General features: G+C 42.8%; 1 protein-coding gene and 1 pseudogene across 3 annotated transcripts in view; one reads left to right on the plus strand and one right to left on the minus strand.

Annotated features, from left to right (window-relative positions):
• Positions 1–20,179, minus strand: part of GALNT16 (polypeptide N-acetylgalactosaminyltransferase 16) — a 142,192-nt gene that overhangs the window by 48,095 nt on the left and 73,918 nt on the right. For all 3 annotated transcript variants that reach the window (XR_008330024.1, XM_053385044.1, XM_053385041.1), the window contains exons 2-3: positions 15,736–15,911; positions 6,592–6,690 (exon numbers count right to left, since the gene is read on the minus strand). Coding sequence is in view for 2 of the 3 variants with exons in the window: in XM_053385044.1 (XP_053241019.1) it covers positions 6,592–6,690; positions 15,736–15,911 (275 nt within the window). In the remaining variant the exon portion in view is untranslated. The remainder of the gene's footprint in view (positions 1–6,591; positions 6,691–15,735; positions 15,912–20,179) is intronic.
• Positions 5,763–5,844, plus strand: LOC128403201 (uncharacterized; annotated as a pseudogene).

A 20,179-nucleotide genomic window follows, 5' to 3' on the forward strand; every position in this document is an offset into this window, starting at 1 on the left:
TCTCCTGCTCCTCCAGTCACAGCTTCTCCCAAGGTCTCTGCAGCACCAACGGCTGCTCCAGCTTCACCGCTGAGCCTAACTCAGGCTTGGCCTGAGGCGCCGCTGCAGCTACGAGGGGTGGCGACAGCCCCCGCTGCCACCTTGTCCTTCTCCGTGGGAGCTGCTCCATTGCCCACTCCATTCTGCAGGAGCACTGCAGCAGTGGCCCATCCAGATCCACCACACGCGCCTTCCCACCGCTGCCTTCTGCCTCTCCGCCACTACAGAGGCTGCCACTGGCACCACCGCTGCTTTCCTCCGTGCTCCTTCCTCGTCCTCCTCCCCCGGCCGGGGCTCTTGGCAGTGGCAGCCAGGTCAGGGGCCCCGCTGTGGGGAGCGGTGATGGCGGCTGTTGCTCAGTCTCCAAGGTGGTGTGGTAAGAGCTTAGGTGGCTTCAGCGGCGGGCATCTGGTGCCCCCCAGAATTTAGCACCCAGGTGCCCTGCACCCCTTGCACCCCTGGATAGAGACAGTCCAGGCTAAAACAACAACAGTGCTCCCTTCAGGTCCTTGGGCTTGGGGATATGTATCCTCTTCAAGATATGCAGGATATAAGGCCTTCTGAGGAGATTCAGACTCAGTTTTTTCCTGGTTGGAGTCTGATATCTGAGCACCACCACTTCCACTTGAGTGGTGATGGTTGCCCAAAGACCTTCAGAAAAAGTAGGAAGGAATTAGGCTGTGGGTGTAAGGATAAGAGTTCTGGCCAGCACCCATGGCTCATTCCACAAGTTGGGCTGCCAGGCAGTGCTGACTTCACTACTAGGTGCTGCCTCTCACTGACATCCCAATGAGCCCAGCAATGGGGCAAACCCTGGCAGGATGTTGCAGAGGGCTCCCTCCAGATGTTCTTGGCTTGCAACATCCTTCATACCTGACCGTGCTGGCTGGGGCTGATGGGAGTTACAATCTAAAACATCCCAATGATGGGGAAGGTTGGGCTCTATATCATCTCAATTGGCATGTTTGAACCTATCCTCAAGATTAGCTGGCATGTTTCATGCATTACTCAATGTAGCACAGCAGCTGCTATCTTCTGATTGTTCTCACAGCGCTCCTGATAATTATATTTCTACAACCTCTACCAATATAATTAGGGCAGACCTAAACAGACTGGTGAAACTTAAAAACACTGCACGCATTTTGTAGGAGAATGATGGGACATGGGACGCAGGTGGCGCTGTGGGTAAAATCTCAGCGCCTAGGACTTGCCAATTGTATGGTCGGCGGTTCGAATCCCCGCGGCGGGGTGAGCTCCCGTCGTTCGGTCCCAGCTCCTGCCCACCTAGCAGTTCGAAAGCACTCTTAAGTGCAAGTAGATAAATAGGTACCGCTTTATAGCGGGAAGGTAAACGGCGTTTCCGTGTGCTGGTGCTGGCTCGCCAGAGCAGCTTCGTCACGCTGGCCACGTGACCCGGAAGTGTCTCCGGACAGCGCTGGCCCCCGGCCTCTTAAGTGAGATGGGCGCACAACCCTAGAGTCGGACACGACTGGCCCGTATGGGCAGGGGTACCTTTACCTTTACCTTTTTAAACAGACTGGTGAAACTTAAAAACACTGCACGCATTTTGTAGGAGAATGATGGGACACTAAACTACTCCACAGGAAATGTATCAAACAGGCCACAGGCTTTTTTTGTCCCTGCAGCACCTTCTCATAAGGATTTGATGACTGACCGTTCTCAGAGCTGACTTCCTCATTGGCCAATTCACGCCTTTGCTTTTGGCCCCAGCTGCACCACAGACACGCCACAATCTATTGATTTATTTACTCCATTCATCAAGTGCCCAACAATAGCTTTCTGGGTGACGTACAAAATAAAGCATTAAAAATCACAGTTTCAATAAATCAAGACTCAATAAAGCAGGAAATAAAGCAACTATAAAAAATAACCATTCCAAGGAAGAGGGTCTAGAGATTAAAACACCACAGCAACAACCAGCTAATACAGAAAGCCAAGAGATAAGTTCCATAGAATGAAAGCAACCATGCTCAAACCATAATGTTATACAGATTTTTAAAAAATGAGCTTTAAAAGCCTAGGTGTAGTAATGGGTAATGATAGAGCTAAGCATTATCTCAAGACTCTACAATTTAGCTTGTTCTTGTGGTTACTTTCATTTTCCTATCCAGTTGTGTGCTAAACTGTTCATCAAGAGGCCGTTGCCTCTTTTTCTGGGTCTTAAAATTTAGTAACCTAGTCTTATATATCAAATTAGAACAATGGCAACAAGAGAAAAAAATCAGATATCCTATGGGAGAATTAAGGGATTCAATCCAGAAACAGAAGAATGGCAGCAATATGTGGAAAGACTAGGCCACTATTTCTTTGTTAATGAAATCACTGAGGGAAAACAAAAATGCCTATTTGTCTGGTATCAAAAAAATTCTGAGGTGGGTCTCTGATGGGGCACTCTACAGTTCACTGCTCACTAAATGTCACCATAGGGGACCACTTAAGAGACAGGCCTCGTTTGAAGATCTTGGGGTCTTTGAAGAGAGTAACTTTCAGCTACTGAGGAATCAAGCTATGAAGGGCTTTAATGGTAGACTTGGGCCTGGAAATGGGCCAGGTGCTAGGGAAGCTTTTACTACCTCCCAGCACTGATTGTCAGCCTTCTGGTTGCCATTGCAACCCCATACCATCCCTGGTTCAGTCATAACCTTAACCGTAACATTTTGCTGAAGGTCAACTCCAACCATTCCTCTGATTCAGATAATGCAAAGTCCGGGAGATATATGACTTCATGGATGATTGCCTGCTAGCCTTATACTTTACCCTTGAGTGTAGCATAGCCACGATTTACACTTTATCACCATGAGCAAAGACTTGGAGCTATAAGTATTCTCTTAACCGTAGAAGACAATGGGAATTTAATAGGAGTCAAGATTCGCTAGGTCTTAATCCTAGAACCTGTTTTGAATGCTGTGGTTTAGCTCCAGAGATTTCAAAATGATGTGACTGGCAGAATGCCTCTCCCCACCCCAACTCCTAACAACCAACCCTCATTCATTCAGGGGCAGGATTAGGGGAAAGAATCTCCAGAATGGGAAGGAATTATGACCCCCTTCATTTCTAGCCCATTCCTAGTTGGAATTAGAGACAAGAAACCATTTCTAGTCAGAATTGCAGTCAGGTTTAGGTGTGCTATTAAAGAATAAAAAATTATGAGGATTCATCCCTGCCCTTGCCTCAAACCTAAGGTCTCCTCAGATGAAGAGCAAAGAGAGCTGGACCCTCCAGCAGATCTCCACCCTGCAGTGATCCTGAAGTGCCATCAAACCTGATATTCCTGCCCCAGCCATGATGATTCCTACACCAAATGCCTGAGCTTCTGGCTGGCTCTTAGAACTCCCCTCATCTCCCTCAAGGGCTAGAGAGGCAGAAGAGATGCTGAGAAATGCAGGTACTTCAGAGTTTTGAAGTTCCCAGCCCATGGCGTTGCTCTGTGATTGAGACCCAAGAAAGGGTGGAATCCGCAGCTCCTATATAGGCTTACCATTTGAGTTGCTCCCTTGATTAGGGTTGCCATATTTCAAAAAGTAAAAACCAGGAGCTTTTTTAAAACACACACACACAAAAGCGATTTTTCGATTGACTTGCCTAAGATCCAGGACAAAGTGCCGCCTTTCGGAAATCCCTCCCGGACATCAATTCTGCCTTTGAAATCCAGGTAATGTCTGGACATATGGTAGCCCTACCCTTGATAAAGCAACAGCTCTCATCAACGCTCTAAGCTTCAGCCTTCCTGACCTGCGGAAATGGCCCCGAAACAACAGTCATCCAGGAATACTTGAGACCTGGCAGCTGTCATTTTGGAAAGGAAGCACTTAGATGGGCATATATTGTATAGCTCCTGCGTTGCACTGCTGAACCCAAAAAAAGTTCAGCCATCTTTGCTGGGAGCTAAGCAGCTATTCAGCTGGTGTGTGCTGTCAGTGCCTCTGCTTCGAAGGTTGGCTTTATTTTGAGGCAGTTATTGAATGGCCAGTTATTGAATTTGATTGTTTTACTGCTGAGGGGGGCACATAAAGATTGTGGGTCTGTCCTGCCGGCCTAACTGCCTATTGTTCGGAGCAAAAGTTTTATGCTCCCCAGGGGCAGCCTCCCCAAGACCAATACTGCCTTGCAAAAGATTTGTTCTGTTTTCTCCAGTGCGCAAAAGCATCCTTGCATTCATGAAGCCCAGCCAGGATGCACTTGAAAGAACCTCTTATTTATTCACAAAGCAGTTTTCTGCAAGACCCTAAGACCTGGAGTGAGGGAAAATAGTTCCGATGAATAATGCATCACTGCCAGAGGTGCTCTCAGCTGCCTTCCAGCTGAGATACACTCTCCCTTTCTCTCTCCCTCCCCCTTTCCCCACCTCTGTGTCCACAGAGAAAGCATTTCTCTGACCTGGAAGACTGCTCAAAGGACACTTTTAGCAAAAGTTTAATATCTCAAAGGGAGCAGAGGACATTTTCACAGGAAACAACAACAACCCCCAAGAGTAAACAGTCTTGCTGCATTCTTTAGCCCGGAAAGATATTGGGGGAAATGGTCATTGAAAATGTTTATTTGCGGCAAAAAGAAAACCAGAAGCAGCCAAGCCAAGGATGCATGAAAAGAATATATATTAAAAATTGGATATGTCACACATGCCTGAACCCTATTCAGGGCTATGTGACCTGATGGAGACTAGGCAGGCAGACGCAAGGTCTGCTAGTTTGCAGCAGAAACTGGCTGTGCCCAGCCCTGATTGGTTGCTGCTTTCTCACAAATCCCTCCTCCTGAGAAAAGTTTTTCAGCTGACTTTGTTTTTTATTACATTAAAAAAATATATACTAATGGAATAATGTTGAAACAAAAACTAGAAAGGGGGAGTTAAAATAGAAAGCAGAACTTTGGAGTGTGACTCCTGTTTTTAACTGTAATTTGTACATGCATGCATAAGGACTGTGGCTTGTAAGGATCACCTTCTCAGCAATGGCACCCCAGCTGTACAATACCCACACATTATGGTTCAGCTGGGGCCAGCACCGACCATCTTTCAGCACCAGATAAAAACCTTCCATTCTCAGTGCCTTTTGACTTATAAGACATTTGCTGTATATTATCATTACTATTATCATCATTATGGCTGCAGTGCCTGGAGACAGTGACCAGATGAGGAATGACCACCAGGAGGAGCGCAGAAAGAAGAAACGCCATGGTGCATCTGCAGCAGCACAACCAGACACCTTCATTTGCCCCAGCTGCAACAAAACTTGTCTCTCCCATGTCGGCCTCTACAGCCACAGCAGACACTGTAACTGTCCAACAGTCTGGCTTCACTCGAGAGGCACACTCCTCCACTGTCTCTTGAGACAGATGGATGGCAATATTATTATTATTATTATTATTATTATTATTATTATTATTATTATTATTATTAAGTGCCAGAGTATATGCACTGCATGAAGAAGATCCCAGTTCAATTCTCACACCAAAATACCTCTCCCCATCACTACCACCTCTCCATCTGCTGCTTGATGCCCAATAAGTGCCCTGAATTACTCTGGGGAATTTCTCAAATATCTAAAGAGTTGTCAGGTAGAAATGCTACCTATTCTGGAATTTCATACCGTATGTTGAAGTGTTAAATTACTTTGTTACAGGGCAGAAGTATATTGTGTCCCTGCTCAAGTACATGTCATCATTCATGCTTTGCCCAGTTATAACTTGTATATTGCAGTCATATAAGATATTGGCTCAGGCACTATTGTAGCCAATGAGGTTAATCCGAGGTTCAATTATTGCTAATTGAAAACTTCTCCTGGCTTAATAAATGGTAGTCTATAAAAAAGCAGGAAAAGGAGTGAAGGCTGCAGGTTCCTCACTTGCTCCTTCTTTGCACTGACTTCAGCTTTTCAGCCCTTGTCTACTTTAATCTATTGCATTGGGGGATTTCAGTCTGTGAGCCTGCATAGATATGTCCTATACATGACTGATGAACATATAATCTGGTCTCTACAAAAAAACTGGGACAACCCAAAGTTCTTATGACAGCCTATTTGGAATGGTGGTAACAGCCGATGATTATAGTTTGGGGGACTTTAAATGAGTTTAAAAAGGGAATGGGATGCAGGTATATTGTTGGGAGTTGGTTTAAACAAGAACAAAACCAATTTTTGGCCCCGAGTCTCTAACACATTGATACCAATGCTGTGATTGTGCAAGCAGAACCACAGTTTATGAAAGAGATGGTTGTGGATGTAGCAGGCAATATGGGTTAACGCCCATCACCAAGCATCCAGTGAGCAAATGGTCTGCAGATTTATCCAAATAGAGGTTCAGGTGCCTTTTTTGACTATCAAATGAGCTAAACGGCTAGATTGCAACCAAGTTACTTGGGCATAAGTCCCACTGAGCCCAGTGGGATTTTCTTCCCACTGAATACACTTGGGATTGCAGTTTTGCAAGACAGATTTAACTCTTCTTACTCTGGAGTAAGCCTCGCTGATTTACTTCCAAGCAGGTTTGTTTAGGGCTAAAACCTCAAATCCCGTCGGAGCTAAAAGCATGGCTTACCTTTTCACTGTGCGGAGCAAGGTGGAACGAGCCTCATTATGGAAAGTGATAATGATGCTGGTTGCTGGCAGGTCGGCACCGTAGTGCACAGAGGCACACCTGTAACAAACAGAGAGAAACAGCATGTGATGAAATGGGGGATTTGCTAGGAAAGTAAAACTCCCCAAACTGCTGCCAAGCTTACAAAATCTTATGCACATCTTTACCAAACAGCCGATAACGGAATTTTGGTGCCCTGCCAACCTTTTCCCCATATAGCTTCTTTTATTACGGGAGTGCAATTCATCACATGCTGGCAGTGCTGACAGCGGTACTTAGTATCCATCGGATTATAACTGCCAGTAACACCAGTTAACAAGCATGTTGGTTTCAAGCAGCACTAACAAAAAAAAGTTGGTATCAACCCATCATTTTGGAATCTGCTTCACGCTCTCTCCAAAGGGCTGGGAGAGGGAAATCTATGGCAATCTATGGCTCTATAGAAGCAGCTGCACTGTTGATTCCTACAAGGCCCAGCAGCAGCTGATAGGATGATGTGGCATGATGTATATGAATCGGCCATAATTATGGAGAAGGGGAGGTTCCAAGCTTTTATTGGTGGGAGTCACATAGTGGTGCTAGTGGTACAGAGCACCGTCCAGACCAGCCCCACACCACATGGGTTGTTGACATTATTATTATTATTAGTTCAATTTATACACCGTCCTATACCTGGAGGTCTCAAGGCAGTTCACAAACAAGACCACAACATATAAAATCAAACCAAAAACAATAACCGATTTCCATTCGTTTCAGCTATTACTCTGCAAATAGCTCCAAAACCAGTTTCAAAATGCAGTTTCCCCTGAATTTTTTTTAATAAAAAAAATGGGGGGCTTGTTATTTTTAGTGAAAAATAACAAAACAGCAAATTTTTAATATGTAAATGATCCTCAAACCAGTCAAAATTGGAGTTTATACGTCAATTTTAAAAGCTACATTATAGAATGCACATTTAATGTGCAAGCGGGTCTGTTTCACTTTGCGGTTTATGTTAACAAAAGCCCATTTTGCATATAAATGGCTTAACGTAAATTAGCAGTGTGTTAGTACACACTGTTAAAAAGTTCATGCGGCATTCCTCCCGTACAGTTACTGCACCACAGGCAAAACAACCAGAGTCTGGCTTCTGTTGTCTGAACCTGACTCATGGTTTGTTTCTTCCAAAAACCAACAAACCCATAAGCAGTCAACCAAGAACAAACTGTGGCTACCATTAATCGTTTGTTTGAGAGAGAGCAATCACAAGGCCAGGTTCAGGTGACACAACAAAGTGACTCTGGCTTGTTTTCTGGGTGGTGCGGTAGCACCAGCCCACTGCACATTCTCATTAAACTATAGTTTGTTTTAATTTTTTTTCAAATGATATTTATTGGGGGGGAAAATTAAATTACAGAAAAAAGACAAAACAGAAAAAGAAAAAGAAAAAAATAAATCCATCATTCTCAAGTTCTCAACTTTCTTTACCTTCTTTCTTTGACCTCCTCCTCCTCCCCTTTCTTGTATCCTGGTTAATAATTATCGCAGCAAATCCTTTCCATGATTCATAATATTCTGTCATTACCTTACCTTAATCTATTTTCATCTTATCTTATAGCAAACCTTAAAACTTAAATCTTATTTTTACCAACTTCTCATAACCATATCATTATTACCTAATTCTTTAAACATTTTTACTAGAACCAAGTAATTTCATTTCAACATTTTCCTAAACATTCATCATTTTTTTAAAACAATCCTAGTGATAAAAAGAAGAAATAAAACAATCCAATCTTCATCCAGCGTCCCTTCCTCCTGGTCCCGGGTTTTGTCAGTCCTTTTTATCCCATTGGTCTAGCGCATTAACCTGGTGTCCTTATATCCAAGGCCCTCAAGTCTCTTCCATGTCCCTTCCGCGGCTCTTCTTCCTATTTTCCTTTCACTCGTGGGAATTCCAGCTTGGTGGTGTTTTTGACCCTTTTCATCATATCAGCCCCATTTCCATAGTCCAGACTAAACTCCATGTGGTATTTAAAAACATGTTTCAGATTCCCTCCAAAATTAAGAGCCCCCACAGCTCCAAACATCTGACGGCCCATTGCCAGACTCGGAAAGTCCAAACATCCCTGCATGGGGGGGGTCAATCCAACCCCCCATTTCCAAGCCAATCCAAACTTTATCTTTCCAAATCTGGTTTTTCCCAAGTTCATTTGTCGAATCCAAAGGCTCATATTCCTGCAGGGCCGCAACTCCCTCTATTTCTGGCGCCCAAGATTCAGCAGCATCCTCTTCTCTCATCTGTACTGTCATGGCACACTTCTGTTTTAATTCCTGGGTGGGCTCCATATAATTTCCCACTACCTGTTCAAAAGTTCTGGCCGCATTAATCATCATATCCGTCTTCTGACTTAACTGATCCAAAAGAGCATTTGTTTTACAAAGAGCACACAACAGAGCTTCTGAAAACATTGTCCTGCAAGGTCACAAGTCCTTTCCCACGATTGTAATCTGTAGCAGCTGGAAGCTCCCTGGAATTAGTTACAGTTTCACAGTCTCCCTCTAGGGGGAAAACTTCTGTTTGTTCTTTCTTTTAAGGACAATAGCAACAAAGTTTCTTTTTTGAGATATTCTGTCAATATTTGTTCCTTTAAAATGCGAAAGGAAACAGTGGAATCACTATGTTACTCTTCTTTTAGCTGTCTGTCAAAAACATTTGTCTCTGGTCAATGAGCTTCAAACGTCAGTCCTGACACCCCACTCCAGGATCAGAACGTGGAAAGTTTACTTTAAACTCACTTCTGCAGGTTTAAACAGTCCAAAAAAGATCCCCCTTCTTCTCCTGCTACCGAAGGGGGGTTCAACAATTTTAAATGATGAAAGCCAGTCCTTTGGAAGTGATTTTCTAAGCTCTAGTTTACGTTGTCTTTGCTTTATTCTGACTACAAAGAAGCGGAAGGCTGACTTCCTGTTTAGACCTTCCCGTTTCAGTACCAAATTGAAATAAATTTTTAAGTCCAATTCCTCTCTACTCGCCAGTCCTTATTTAAAATCCAGTTGTTCAAGGTTTAAGTACTCACGGGTGATTCTTTTAGATGCCAAATTGTCCCAGGAAAAAGGCAGTGCTCTCCGGCAACGACTATGCGGCTTCGCTCCACAGAAAAAGCAATTGACTCACAGCACCGCGCTACTTCCCCCTCTTCGCTTCGGAGCCCGTTAATGGGTTCCTTTGCAGGTTGGGGGGGCGCTAAGGGTGCCCGCCGAGTCCCATGGTCACAGGCTTCATCCGCCTGTGATTTCTAAAAGGGTCCCCACTTCGCTGCAGCGGAAAAGACCCGTTTCGCGCGGAGCTAGTCCCTCCAGTTCAGAGGGAGTCCGCCATTGCCGATGGCGCCACCCCGGAAACTATAGTTTGTTTTAAGCTATGGTTCAACGTGACACATGTACCAGGCCATTGAAACCAACAGCTGCTTTTAGCATTGTTTGTGAAAACACTCTATTAAAACACAGGTGAAGACATAGGGGAGAAGTGGGCATTGGCAGAGCAAGATGAAGGGTGCCAACAGATGTCACAGACCCATCTTGCAGGACGGATTCAATAAGATAAAGTGCTGAAACGTGAAAGGCCAGGAGACTCCAGAATAGGGGATTTTTGGAGCATGGTACAGAAAAAGAGAAGACATAGAGGGGGCATTGCAAAGGAATAGGGGCGTGACAAAGGTATATATATTGGCCAATCAGGGCTACTTTTACAGTTTCTTTTCCCCAGGAGCTGGGAAAGATAGCTGTTCTGCCCAAGACTTATTTGAACTATATATTGCTCTAGCATTTATTAGTATTGGTTTATGGCTATCACTAAACTGCTACTATTTTTTATCCCAATGTTCATTTCTATTGTTTTATGGCCGCTCTAAGTGACAACTATTTTTTAACGCAGCATTTTATTACTGTGACAGTGGCCTATTACTGCAATTTCTAAGCATAAAAAGACGCTCTGATGAAGGGTAAGTGGAAGAACTAGAATCAGGCACAAGACACATTATGTATATCATTGCACTAATTCACATTTTCTTTTTCTGCTGTTTTTTTAAAAAAATGCTATTAAGGCCACTTGATATAGAGAAATGACAGGCATTTTTATTTTCCAGAGGGATAGCCCTCATAGTAAGTCTTGTGGCGCCTTAAAGACTAACAAATTTATTATGGTATAAGCATTCATGAACTATAATCCACTTAGACCACTTCAGCATAGGCATGAAGTGTTATCCTGAGTTACAGGTATACTACACACACACACACACACACACACACACACAGTGGGGTGGAGGTTGTTTGCAGATCATAAACAACAGAGAGAGTACAGACAGTGATAATTACATAATTAACAGTTGCAATTTGCATAACAGTTGCTAATAATACAGATATCCAGGCATTGGTAAGCCAATTAACATATGTAATGTGCTAAAAATCATTTGTCTTGGTTCACTCCACAAGTTATAGCATTGAACCACTTGCTGCATTGTTAATTCTGCAGTTTTGCATTGCTGCCTCCCTCCTGAAGGTCCTTTGCTACTTTAAGGGAAATTGCGGGTGTCACTGGAGGCTGAAAAGTGCCCCCACTAGCTTTTGAATATTACCATGTCTGGTGTCAGATTAGTATCTGTTTATTATTTTGCATAAATACTGGTCTGTTTGTTCTATGTAGAATTTAGATGAGTGCGTGTGTGAGAGTTTCACATGGGAAGATGAGGAGGCGAATGCTTAAACCCTTATTGTTGTAAATAGCATTATTAGGTCCTGTAATAGTGTTGCGTGTGGACAAAGTTGGCATCTGGGTCTGCCGCAGGAGCAGGTAGCCTGTTGTTGCCAGTGTGTGGGTGTTTTTTGTTGGGGGGGCTATCAGTAAGCAAGTACAGTCATACCAGCAAAACTGTCTATCTGAGGGCAGTGTCACTGAAGATACTTGGAGCAGTTTCAGCTGATGTTCTGGTTTTCTCTTCTGTCCTGGTATTGATTGTTCATGACTACTTTTTAGTGTTACATTTCCTTGTAAAATAGGTTTTATCTGATTGTTTGCTGATTTACGTACTGCAAATAGTGGAGCTTGCATTTCCAATCCAAAGCTAGTGCATGGTATAGTACTCTATATGGCTTTGTGGTTTGTTTGTTTTAATAAAAAGCAGTACAGTGGTACCTCAATTTACAAACTTAATCCGTTCCGGAAGTCCGTTCTTAAACCGCAACCGTTCTTAAACCGAGGCATGCTTTCCCTAATGAGGCCTCCTGCCGCCGGTGCCCTTCCACCATTCGGCTTCCATTCTTAGACTGAGGTAAAGTTCGCAAACCGGGACATTACTTCTGGTTTTGTGGAGTTCGTAAACCAAATAGTTTGTAAACAGGACTGTTCCTAAACCAAGGTACTACTGTATCTGAATATCCAAATAAATATTACAGTTCATCCTCATCCTCAGTGTGGGGGATGTAATACTGACCTTCTTGATAGTGTGTTGTACATGTTATAAAGTGCTATACAGTATAAAGCCTCTTAAACGCTTAAGAGCCAGTGGTATGATCTAGTGGTTTGAGTGCTGTTCTAGCACTCAGGGTATTGGGTTCAGTCAGGACGTTCCTTGTGTGACCATGAGCCAGTTACCATTTCTCGGCCTTGCCTACCTCACAGAGTTGTGAGGAGGATACATTGAAAAGGAGAATGATGTGCATCACACTGAGCTTTGTGGAGGAAGGGCAGGATAAAGAATAATGGTATTATAATAATTGGCAGTTAAGGGGATTTTCACGCATGCCTGTGAAAGCACTCTAGTGACCTGAATCCAGCAGCTTGGCCTGGGCAATACAGCATATACCTAGCTTGGTCCCAGGTAAACCAGGCATTTTCAGGTAAACATGGCATTTCCATAGCACATCCACACTTAATAGTTATATACAAAACATTAAAAAAGCACAATGAAATCAATTTCCACTTAAATCATAAGATCTAAAATAAAGGTAAAAAATTGTATCATCAACAACAACAACAACACCCCCCCAACAAACCCAGCTAAACAATACCCTAGTCCAATATTCAGTTCAGCAGCCTCAGCTTTTGTAGCTGGAGTCAGTCAGGGCCCTCCCCTCCCAGGTCGGGTAGAAAATGGCCTGCAAGGTAGGGAGCTATTCTTCCAGGACTCACAACCAAGATCTCAAGTTGTAGGGAACAGCTGACTTTTTCTTTTTTTTCTTTTTACCTTCGCAACTTTGAATTTTGTGTTCCATGGGGGGTGGGCAACGATAATTTTGTGAAGACACTAACAAAACACTCAGATTTCAAATGTATGGTCTCCAGGAATTTGTCAGCAATCTCAAGACCCCATCTGTATCTTAACACAGTATATTAACACAGTATCTGAGGAGATTTCACCCCTCCCATATCCAATAATCTGCTGATGTTCTCTGCTGATTCTTCAGAGAGGAGGGGCGGTTTCTGCTCTCTACTTATTCCGCTCCAGCCTCACATCAAAGTGTCGGAGAAAGAGAGAGACTGAGTGTTAGAGAGAGATCGTGTGTATAGATAAGGTTGCTGCTAAGAGCAGCTGCAGACACTCAGTGCAGTTCAGCATTTCAGTTTAGACCTCATTTAGCTCTGTATATAGTTGTGTATTATAGTTGTAGATAGAATAAAGAAGATATTCTACAGAGCTGCTCTCCGAGTCGTTTATACTCTGCTATACTCTGATATACTCTGCTGTGCGACGACTGTTTTCTTGTAGAAGTGAATCCGGTGCTCACAACTTTAAGCTGTGAGTCCACAGCACTTTGACCTGTTCCTGTGCAGAAAGTGGTCTCTGGAAGTGCTACCCAGCTCGCCTAGCCCAGTCGGGGCTGAGTGGATGAGTCCAGTTGGTGACACTGGCTCAAGGGCGATGCTGACAGTATCATACCGCTTTAAACAGTCATGGCTTCCCTCAAAGAATCCTGGGAACTAGTCCATGAAGGGTGCTGTTAGGAGACACCTATTCCTCCCAGAGAGCTACAATTCTCAGAGTTCCCTGAGGACCACTCAGAGGACCACTCTGGTATTTATAGTTCTGTTAGGGAAATAGGGGTCTCCTAATAACTCTTGGCACCCTTAACAAACTACAGCTCCAAGGTTTCTGTGTGGGAAGCCATGACTGTGGTATAATAGTGCTGTAAATGTATGTTGCAAATGGGGGCCTGAATTGTTGAAGTATTCATATCCTGCTCTTGGCTTTATGCTAGATAGACCTGCCAACTCAATTGCTTTGAACAGTAGCCTGCTGATAATAAAAGTAATCTACAGTCCAAAGCCTTAGAGTCTTATCTGCCACCTCATCTCTTTCAAATAATCTTATCTCCTGATGCACTTAAATAACTGTGAACTGGTAAATGCTGAGATGCTTTCCTCTAACATCATTCTTTAGCTTACAATTCAGCGGAGATAGCAATGCCTCGAATTATCTGCGGATGGATGGGGTAATATTCAGTCCTTCAGCTCTTTTGTACAGCTGCCGGTCCAATCTTCAACAGTCCAGTCTTGCAATGACTTGCAAGGTATTTAGAAAGGCTATGGAAATCAAGGCCTGTACTTAGTTTGTGAATGCATAATGTAGTGGAGAAATGTGAGAAACAGCAGTGAGGTACGCTGGAGAAATGGAAGAATATACACAGAACACAGTGGGGAAATCGACAATAATCTGTTGTCTACAGGTTTAAAACAGGATTGTGAGCAGTAGCTTCAAAACAGCAATAATGAAGACTCATATTGGTACTCATGTTTCCATTCTCAGAAATTGCTCTCTTTGGCTGAAGTGGGGCGGACGTGAGTGTACATAGATTTTTTCACGTATTTCTGATTTCTTCTAACTGGTCATATAATGAATGTCCTAAAGCAAAATTTGTGAAAGAATGAACAAAAATCCATATTTTAAAAATCAATATCAGTATCCAGCTCAGATGCCTCATGCAGCAACTGAATTGAAAACACAGCACTCATATCTCAGTTTAATAAGCTGAGGTATGAATGAGCTTGTTGCCTGTGCATAAAGCCCCTTCATTCCTCTTTTCAATTAAACCAAGAAGCCATAGTTTCTACTTTTGTCTGAACTAGGAAACTAAGGGTTACCAGCCAAAAGTCTAACCCAGTTCCAAACCCTAGTTTAGGGTCCTGGCTTGTTCCAAAAGTGGCAATTACATGTAAAAGCATTAGCCTGCTGCAGCATTTCATGAAGAATAATTAACATTTAAAAGCAACTTATCCACTGTGCTGGTCTAAGCAAAACAGTACTAAAAACAATCAATATGAAAAAGCAACAGCGACACAAAGTTAATCAAAATCAGCATAAAACCACACAATGGCATGAAATCAGTAATTAGCACTTCAAACCAACAAGAGATGACAAAATAGTTCTTAGAGCTAAAAGCATGAAATGTTAACCATCTGGGAGAAGATAAAGGTATTCACCTGGTGGAGAAAAACCTGGTGCGAGGCAAGTCCCTGGGGAGAGTATTCCATAAGCAAGGAACCACCCCCAATAAGACCCTCCTCTTCCTTTGAAACCACCTACCTCACTTCAGGAGGTGAAGGAACCTAGAGAGGCATCTCCAGTTAAGGTCTTACAGTCGGGGCAGCTACAAATGCAAGGAGGTCATCTTCTGGGTATCCCAAGCAGTTTGTTTTGCACCCTCCACATAGAGGCTGAAACACTTAAATTCTCAACCGCATTTTCACTGCCAGCCTGCCCCACGTACCAACCGTCCAGGTAGGCAGGAGAGACCCTGCTGTTGCAAGAACAGCTCCATGGCACCATGCCAACAAGTCCTACTTCTACAAAACTATAGACAATTTGTTTCCAGTTAGGTTCTGCAGACATGGCTGGAACTATGGCCAGCTTACATGTTTAAAATGCCTGTTCTTTGCATTGCATGCGGTCTTAATAATCTTTGCATGTTCAAAACAGAAAAGGAAAGCTTGTGCTAGGGGAAAATGGACCTTCTTAGCTTTACCTGTGAACACTACTTTTGTCTTCCTCACAGGAAAGATGACTCAAGGATTGGCAAAGATAGTCTAGCACAAGGTGATGGTTTGTAAACGGCAGCAGTCTGATACAGTACCTGTAATGCCTCGTGTCTCGAATGGGCCGGTCGCTGCTGAGCTTGTCACTCTCTAACTGATTGAAGGCATGTTGCCGATAAGGATCTTCTCCGGCCTTCAGCAGCTTTGAGGAGACATATGCCTTTTCATCAAAACCCCGTAAGCCACTTTTCTCTGCTTGTGGTGGCTTGGATGCCTAGAGGGAGGCAAGACCAAGATTTAGTTCTGTGTAGGAAATCAGATCTTTTTAGGACCTATTTTACATAATATAGACCTTTCTATACCAAGACCACATTGCATGGCAATGACCTCAAGGGCAAACTCAAAGAAGATGGTGTCTAGGTAATTATCCTGCTACACAATGACCATGTAATTTCTTATGCTCATGACAGGAGAAAGGACTATTTTTCTCCTTGTACTCCATCGACTGAGGGTGTCTCCACATTCACTATTTTGCGGGTAGGATTCAAGTGTATACTGGAAATGTAGGCTTGCCCAATTAAAGTGGACTAAAATTGCACAAAACAAATCCATATAACCGCCACCCCTCTACCCTTATATAGGAGCAAATTCTCTTTTTTTCAAATTTTCAAATTAATTTTCCACATTTATCACAAACATAACACATAAAACACACAAAAGAGAATACATTACAGTACTAAAGAGAAATAAAACAAAAATAAAAGACTTATTACTTCTAAAACTCAATTTAACTTTCATTGTCAACTGACTCCCTCGAATCCCCTCTAACTGAATTTCATTGAATCACTTTGTAACAGTTCTCCAAAATCATATTTCTCATAAAATTAACTCCTTCAATTTACTATCTTCTTCTCTTTTCTTAATAATCTAGTCCATAGTCTTTTACAATTCATTCTTAGTCTAATCCTAGGCCTGTTTGGCACTTTCAAGTAACTTCTAACATCTTATATTACAATATTTGGCTAAATATTCTTTAAATTTCTTCCAATCTTCTTGATGCTCCTCTTCCTTCTGGTCGCAGATTCTTCCAGACAGGTCAGCCAGCTCCAAAAAGTCCAACATCTTCATCTGCCATTCTTCTACTGAGATAGGAGCAAATTCTCAATTTGGTTTTCATAGTTCCTCAAATCAGCATGCTATGCTTAATTTTTTGTGTGGGGGAAAAACTGTACTTTTAAAAATGTTAAAATGCAACACATCTGCACATGACTCGGTAGAACAGTTTCTACCTGCAGTTGAGTGCTGGTTTTGGTCTGGGAAAGAAATCAATCATCCTTGCCCCCCAGAACAGCTGCCTCCTCTCTGATTGAATTTTCAAAAAAAATGAAAGGCTAGGAGCCTGGTTGCAACGCTGGGCACTATCTCAGCCTTTCCCAACCTGGTGCCCTCCAGATGTTTTGGACTATAGCATGGTGGCTGAGGCTGATGAGAGCTTTAGCCCAAAACATCTGGAGGGTACCAGGTTGGCAAAGGCTACACTATCTGGTGTGGAGACCTGGCCGAGCACTGTTAAAGAGTCCACTAAGATGCTCAAAGAATCTGTAATAGGAAGTACACAATTTACAGTCCCATACAAACATGATGTCGTAAGTACCCCACCACTTGCCTTGTTTGAACAATGCCCCCCCTCTGTTGGTACAATAGACACTTTCTCCTCACCCCAGGCTGAAATAAGTGTGGTTGCTACAATAAAGGAGACCTAAAATTGTTCTGTGCTGCATAGAAAGGGTGATTGATTCCACAGTCCTGAAAGCTTTTCTCGGAAGTACAGCTTCACTGAGAGAAAGCAGAGTGCACAAATGAAGAAAAATATTTGTTAAAATGGCAGAAGAAAGCCATTTTTGAGCCTGTTGTCAGTAACTGCTCACACACCCACAGAGAAGAAAGCCAGTGTAATAAAATGAACAGCCTTGGAAAATGCATCCTATTTTGATTCACAGAATACAGAATACACATCTTTTCTTCCAGCTCTAACGATCCCAGCGTTGTTGGGTTTTTTAGCTTTAGCACATTTAAAATAGCTTATTTTCAATATGGCTGTTGTACAATTGACTGTTCAGCAGAGGATAATGCCAACATTTAAAAACTATCCATGGGAACGTGGGAGGACAATAAGACGTGAGCAGCATACAGCTTTTACCCCCTCTAATGTACTGAAGGGGACTGGAATTTTGAAGGGGAAAATAGCATAAGCTAATACGATTCCTTAACCAATAGGAGGTAGTGCTTTTTTGTGTAGGGTCCTCTCAGGCTTGCGGGCAGATGGCTGTGGGCTCAACAGAGCCCTAGCTGTCATATCACCATGAGTGTGCCACCCATATATTCACCTCCAGTTTTTACACATATTGCTCATCGGGGTCATAACTCCTTCACTTCTTAATTTTTCACATTTATGTCCTGTTTTCCCTCCAAACAGTATATATAAGGTGATCTAATTTTATCTTCTCAACTACAGTGGGTGATTCCAGGCAGGTGTTCATAACGGGATGGTATTCCTCATGCATGTAAGTTTAGTTTAGTTTTTGCTGCATTGTGGTTGGCATCAAAATGCCAGTCCTTATTCCCTCTCCCACCTGCCCCCAATTTTATTCAGAAAACCCAATAAATTAAAAAAATCCCTGTTGCCAATTATCTGTTTGTGATACTTACATAACCTATTTTGCAGTATTAAGCCCCTGTATTTGGTACTCACTACCAGACTGGCTAGACCGTAGTAGTGAAGTCCTACCTGAGGGCTCATCAACACTTCATAATGTTTCAGGGCTTTTTAAAGTCTAAAATTCAAATATTATAAAACCGAACACAAATACCACTTACTGTGCACAGCCACTGTTAGAGCCATTGGCTTCTGAAGAAATGTAAACATCACGGGTGGTCAAATTATCTGCCTCTCACATGGAGAGACAAAGCATCAAAGAACATCCAGAACAGTGAAACAAATAATTGGAGAACATGATGGGGGAGGATGAACTTTGGAAGAAACAAATTGTGAACAGATCATTCACAAACATGGATTTCGAATTAGTCATGACCCCCCAGACTAAATTGGGCTGTGTAGGTTCTATACTTCCTGTGCTTCATATTCATCTATTATTGTTGTGCTCTTTTCCATGAGAGATATGAACTGTGCAAATATTGTTTTGTGTTTGTTTGTGGGTGGGTGGGTTGTTTTTTAAATAATAATAAAAACCTAACATGTTCTCTATCTCTGAATACAGTTTTCTTTTGTACCATAGAATTCAACATGAGTGACCTCCACTGTGACACTAGATTTTTTTAAAGCCTGCCCTAAAAAAATTGGCTATTTGATGATAACTGTCACCCAGACACTTCAGGTCCAGGCTAGATGTTATCCGGCTGCCACATGCAACTGTCTCTCTCAAGTGTGTTTTTAATAACAAATAGCTGGAGCAGAGTGCAAGTTTCAATGGCAGAATGGCTGGGGGAAGATGTTGCCTCAGCCATTTCCCACTGAATTCACATGTTAAGCTGAACTCAGATCCAAACTGTCTCTCTCTCTACATGTGTACAAGTGATTGTCTGAAAGGGTATACACTTGTAGATTTGTGTAACAGCGGAGTAGGGGGGGGCAATTGATGGAGCAGCAGCACTAGGGGATGGACTCTTTCTCTCACACTCTAATTGAAATCCCTTGCCTCAGAAACTTGTAATAGCCTCAGAGGCAAAATCTGGGTGCCCATCTTCCTGCCCCACCCCCAGAAAAGGCAAATAGCAGCCTGGGAGTATAATTTTTTTTCACTCCCCACACGAGGCTGGTTTCAAGCTTTAAAAGAAGGTTGTCAAGAGATCTGACCAGACATGTGTCATGTGTATGTCAGTCACCAAGTGACTGCTGTTGAATTTTAGGGTGGCCAATTATGCCTTGCCAAGAAAGGATTTGCATCACTAAAAAGGGTGGGCACCAAGTTTGCATAAAATCAGCATGGGGCTAATTCTCACCCTCCCCATCTAAAAACAAAACAAACAAACTTCTATCAACATTAGGTTTAGAAATTTCAAAATGAACAAGCAAACAAATGAAACTAATTACATTTTAGGCCTGCATTCATTTAATCTATTAGCAAAAGATTTCTGCTACCCCCACACAGCCAGATTTTTCTACCCAAAGATTAGGAGAGAAACCACGTCTTTCATTCTCTAAGAAGGAGATGCATGAACATTTTCTGTGGCAGTGGCAGCACTGTAGCAAGTCTCCTGGAGCCATTATAGACAAATGGTTTCATCTAATTCAGCTAGAAACTGTGGCTCTTGCATTACTACTGACATTTAAAGAAAATAACATTTGGAGTGGCTTTCAGCCAAAACTGTTTTCTGGCATCACGTGCTCAGCTAATTGCTCGGCTTTTCATATTCTAAGCACCATTATGAGCCTCCCTTGACATTCTTTCCAAACCTAAAACTTCTAATGAAACCAATGGAAATTCAAATACTCAGGGAGAAATAAGAGCAGTGAGAGGTAAC

This window comes from Podarcis raffonei, chromosome 1 (assembly GCF_027172205.1).
Source record: "Podarcis raffonei isolate rPodRaf1 chromosome 1, rPodRaf1.pri, whole genome shotgun sequence".
NCBI classification, from domain to species: Eukaryota; Metazoa; Chordata; class Lepidosauria; order Squamata; family Lacertidae; genus Podarcis; species Podarcis raffonei.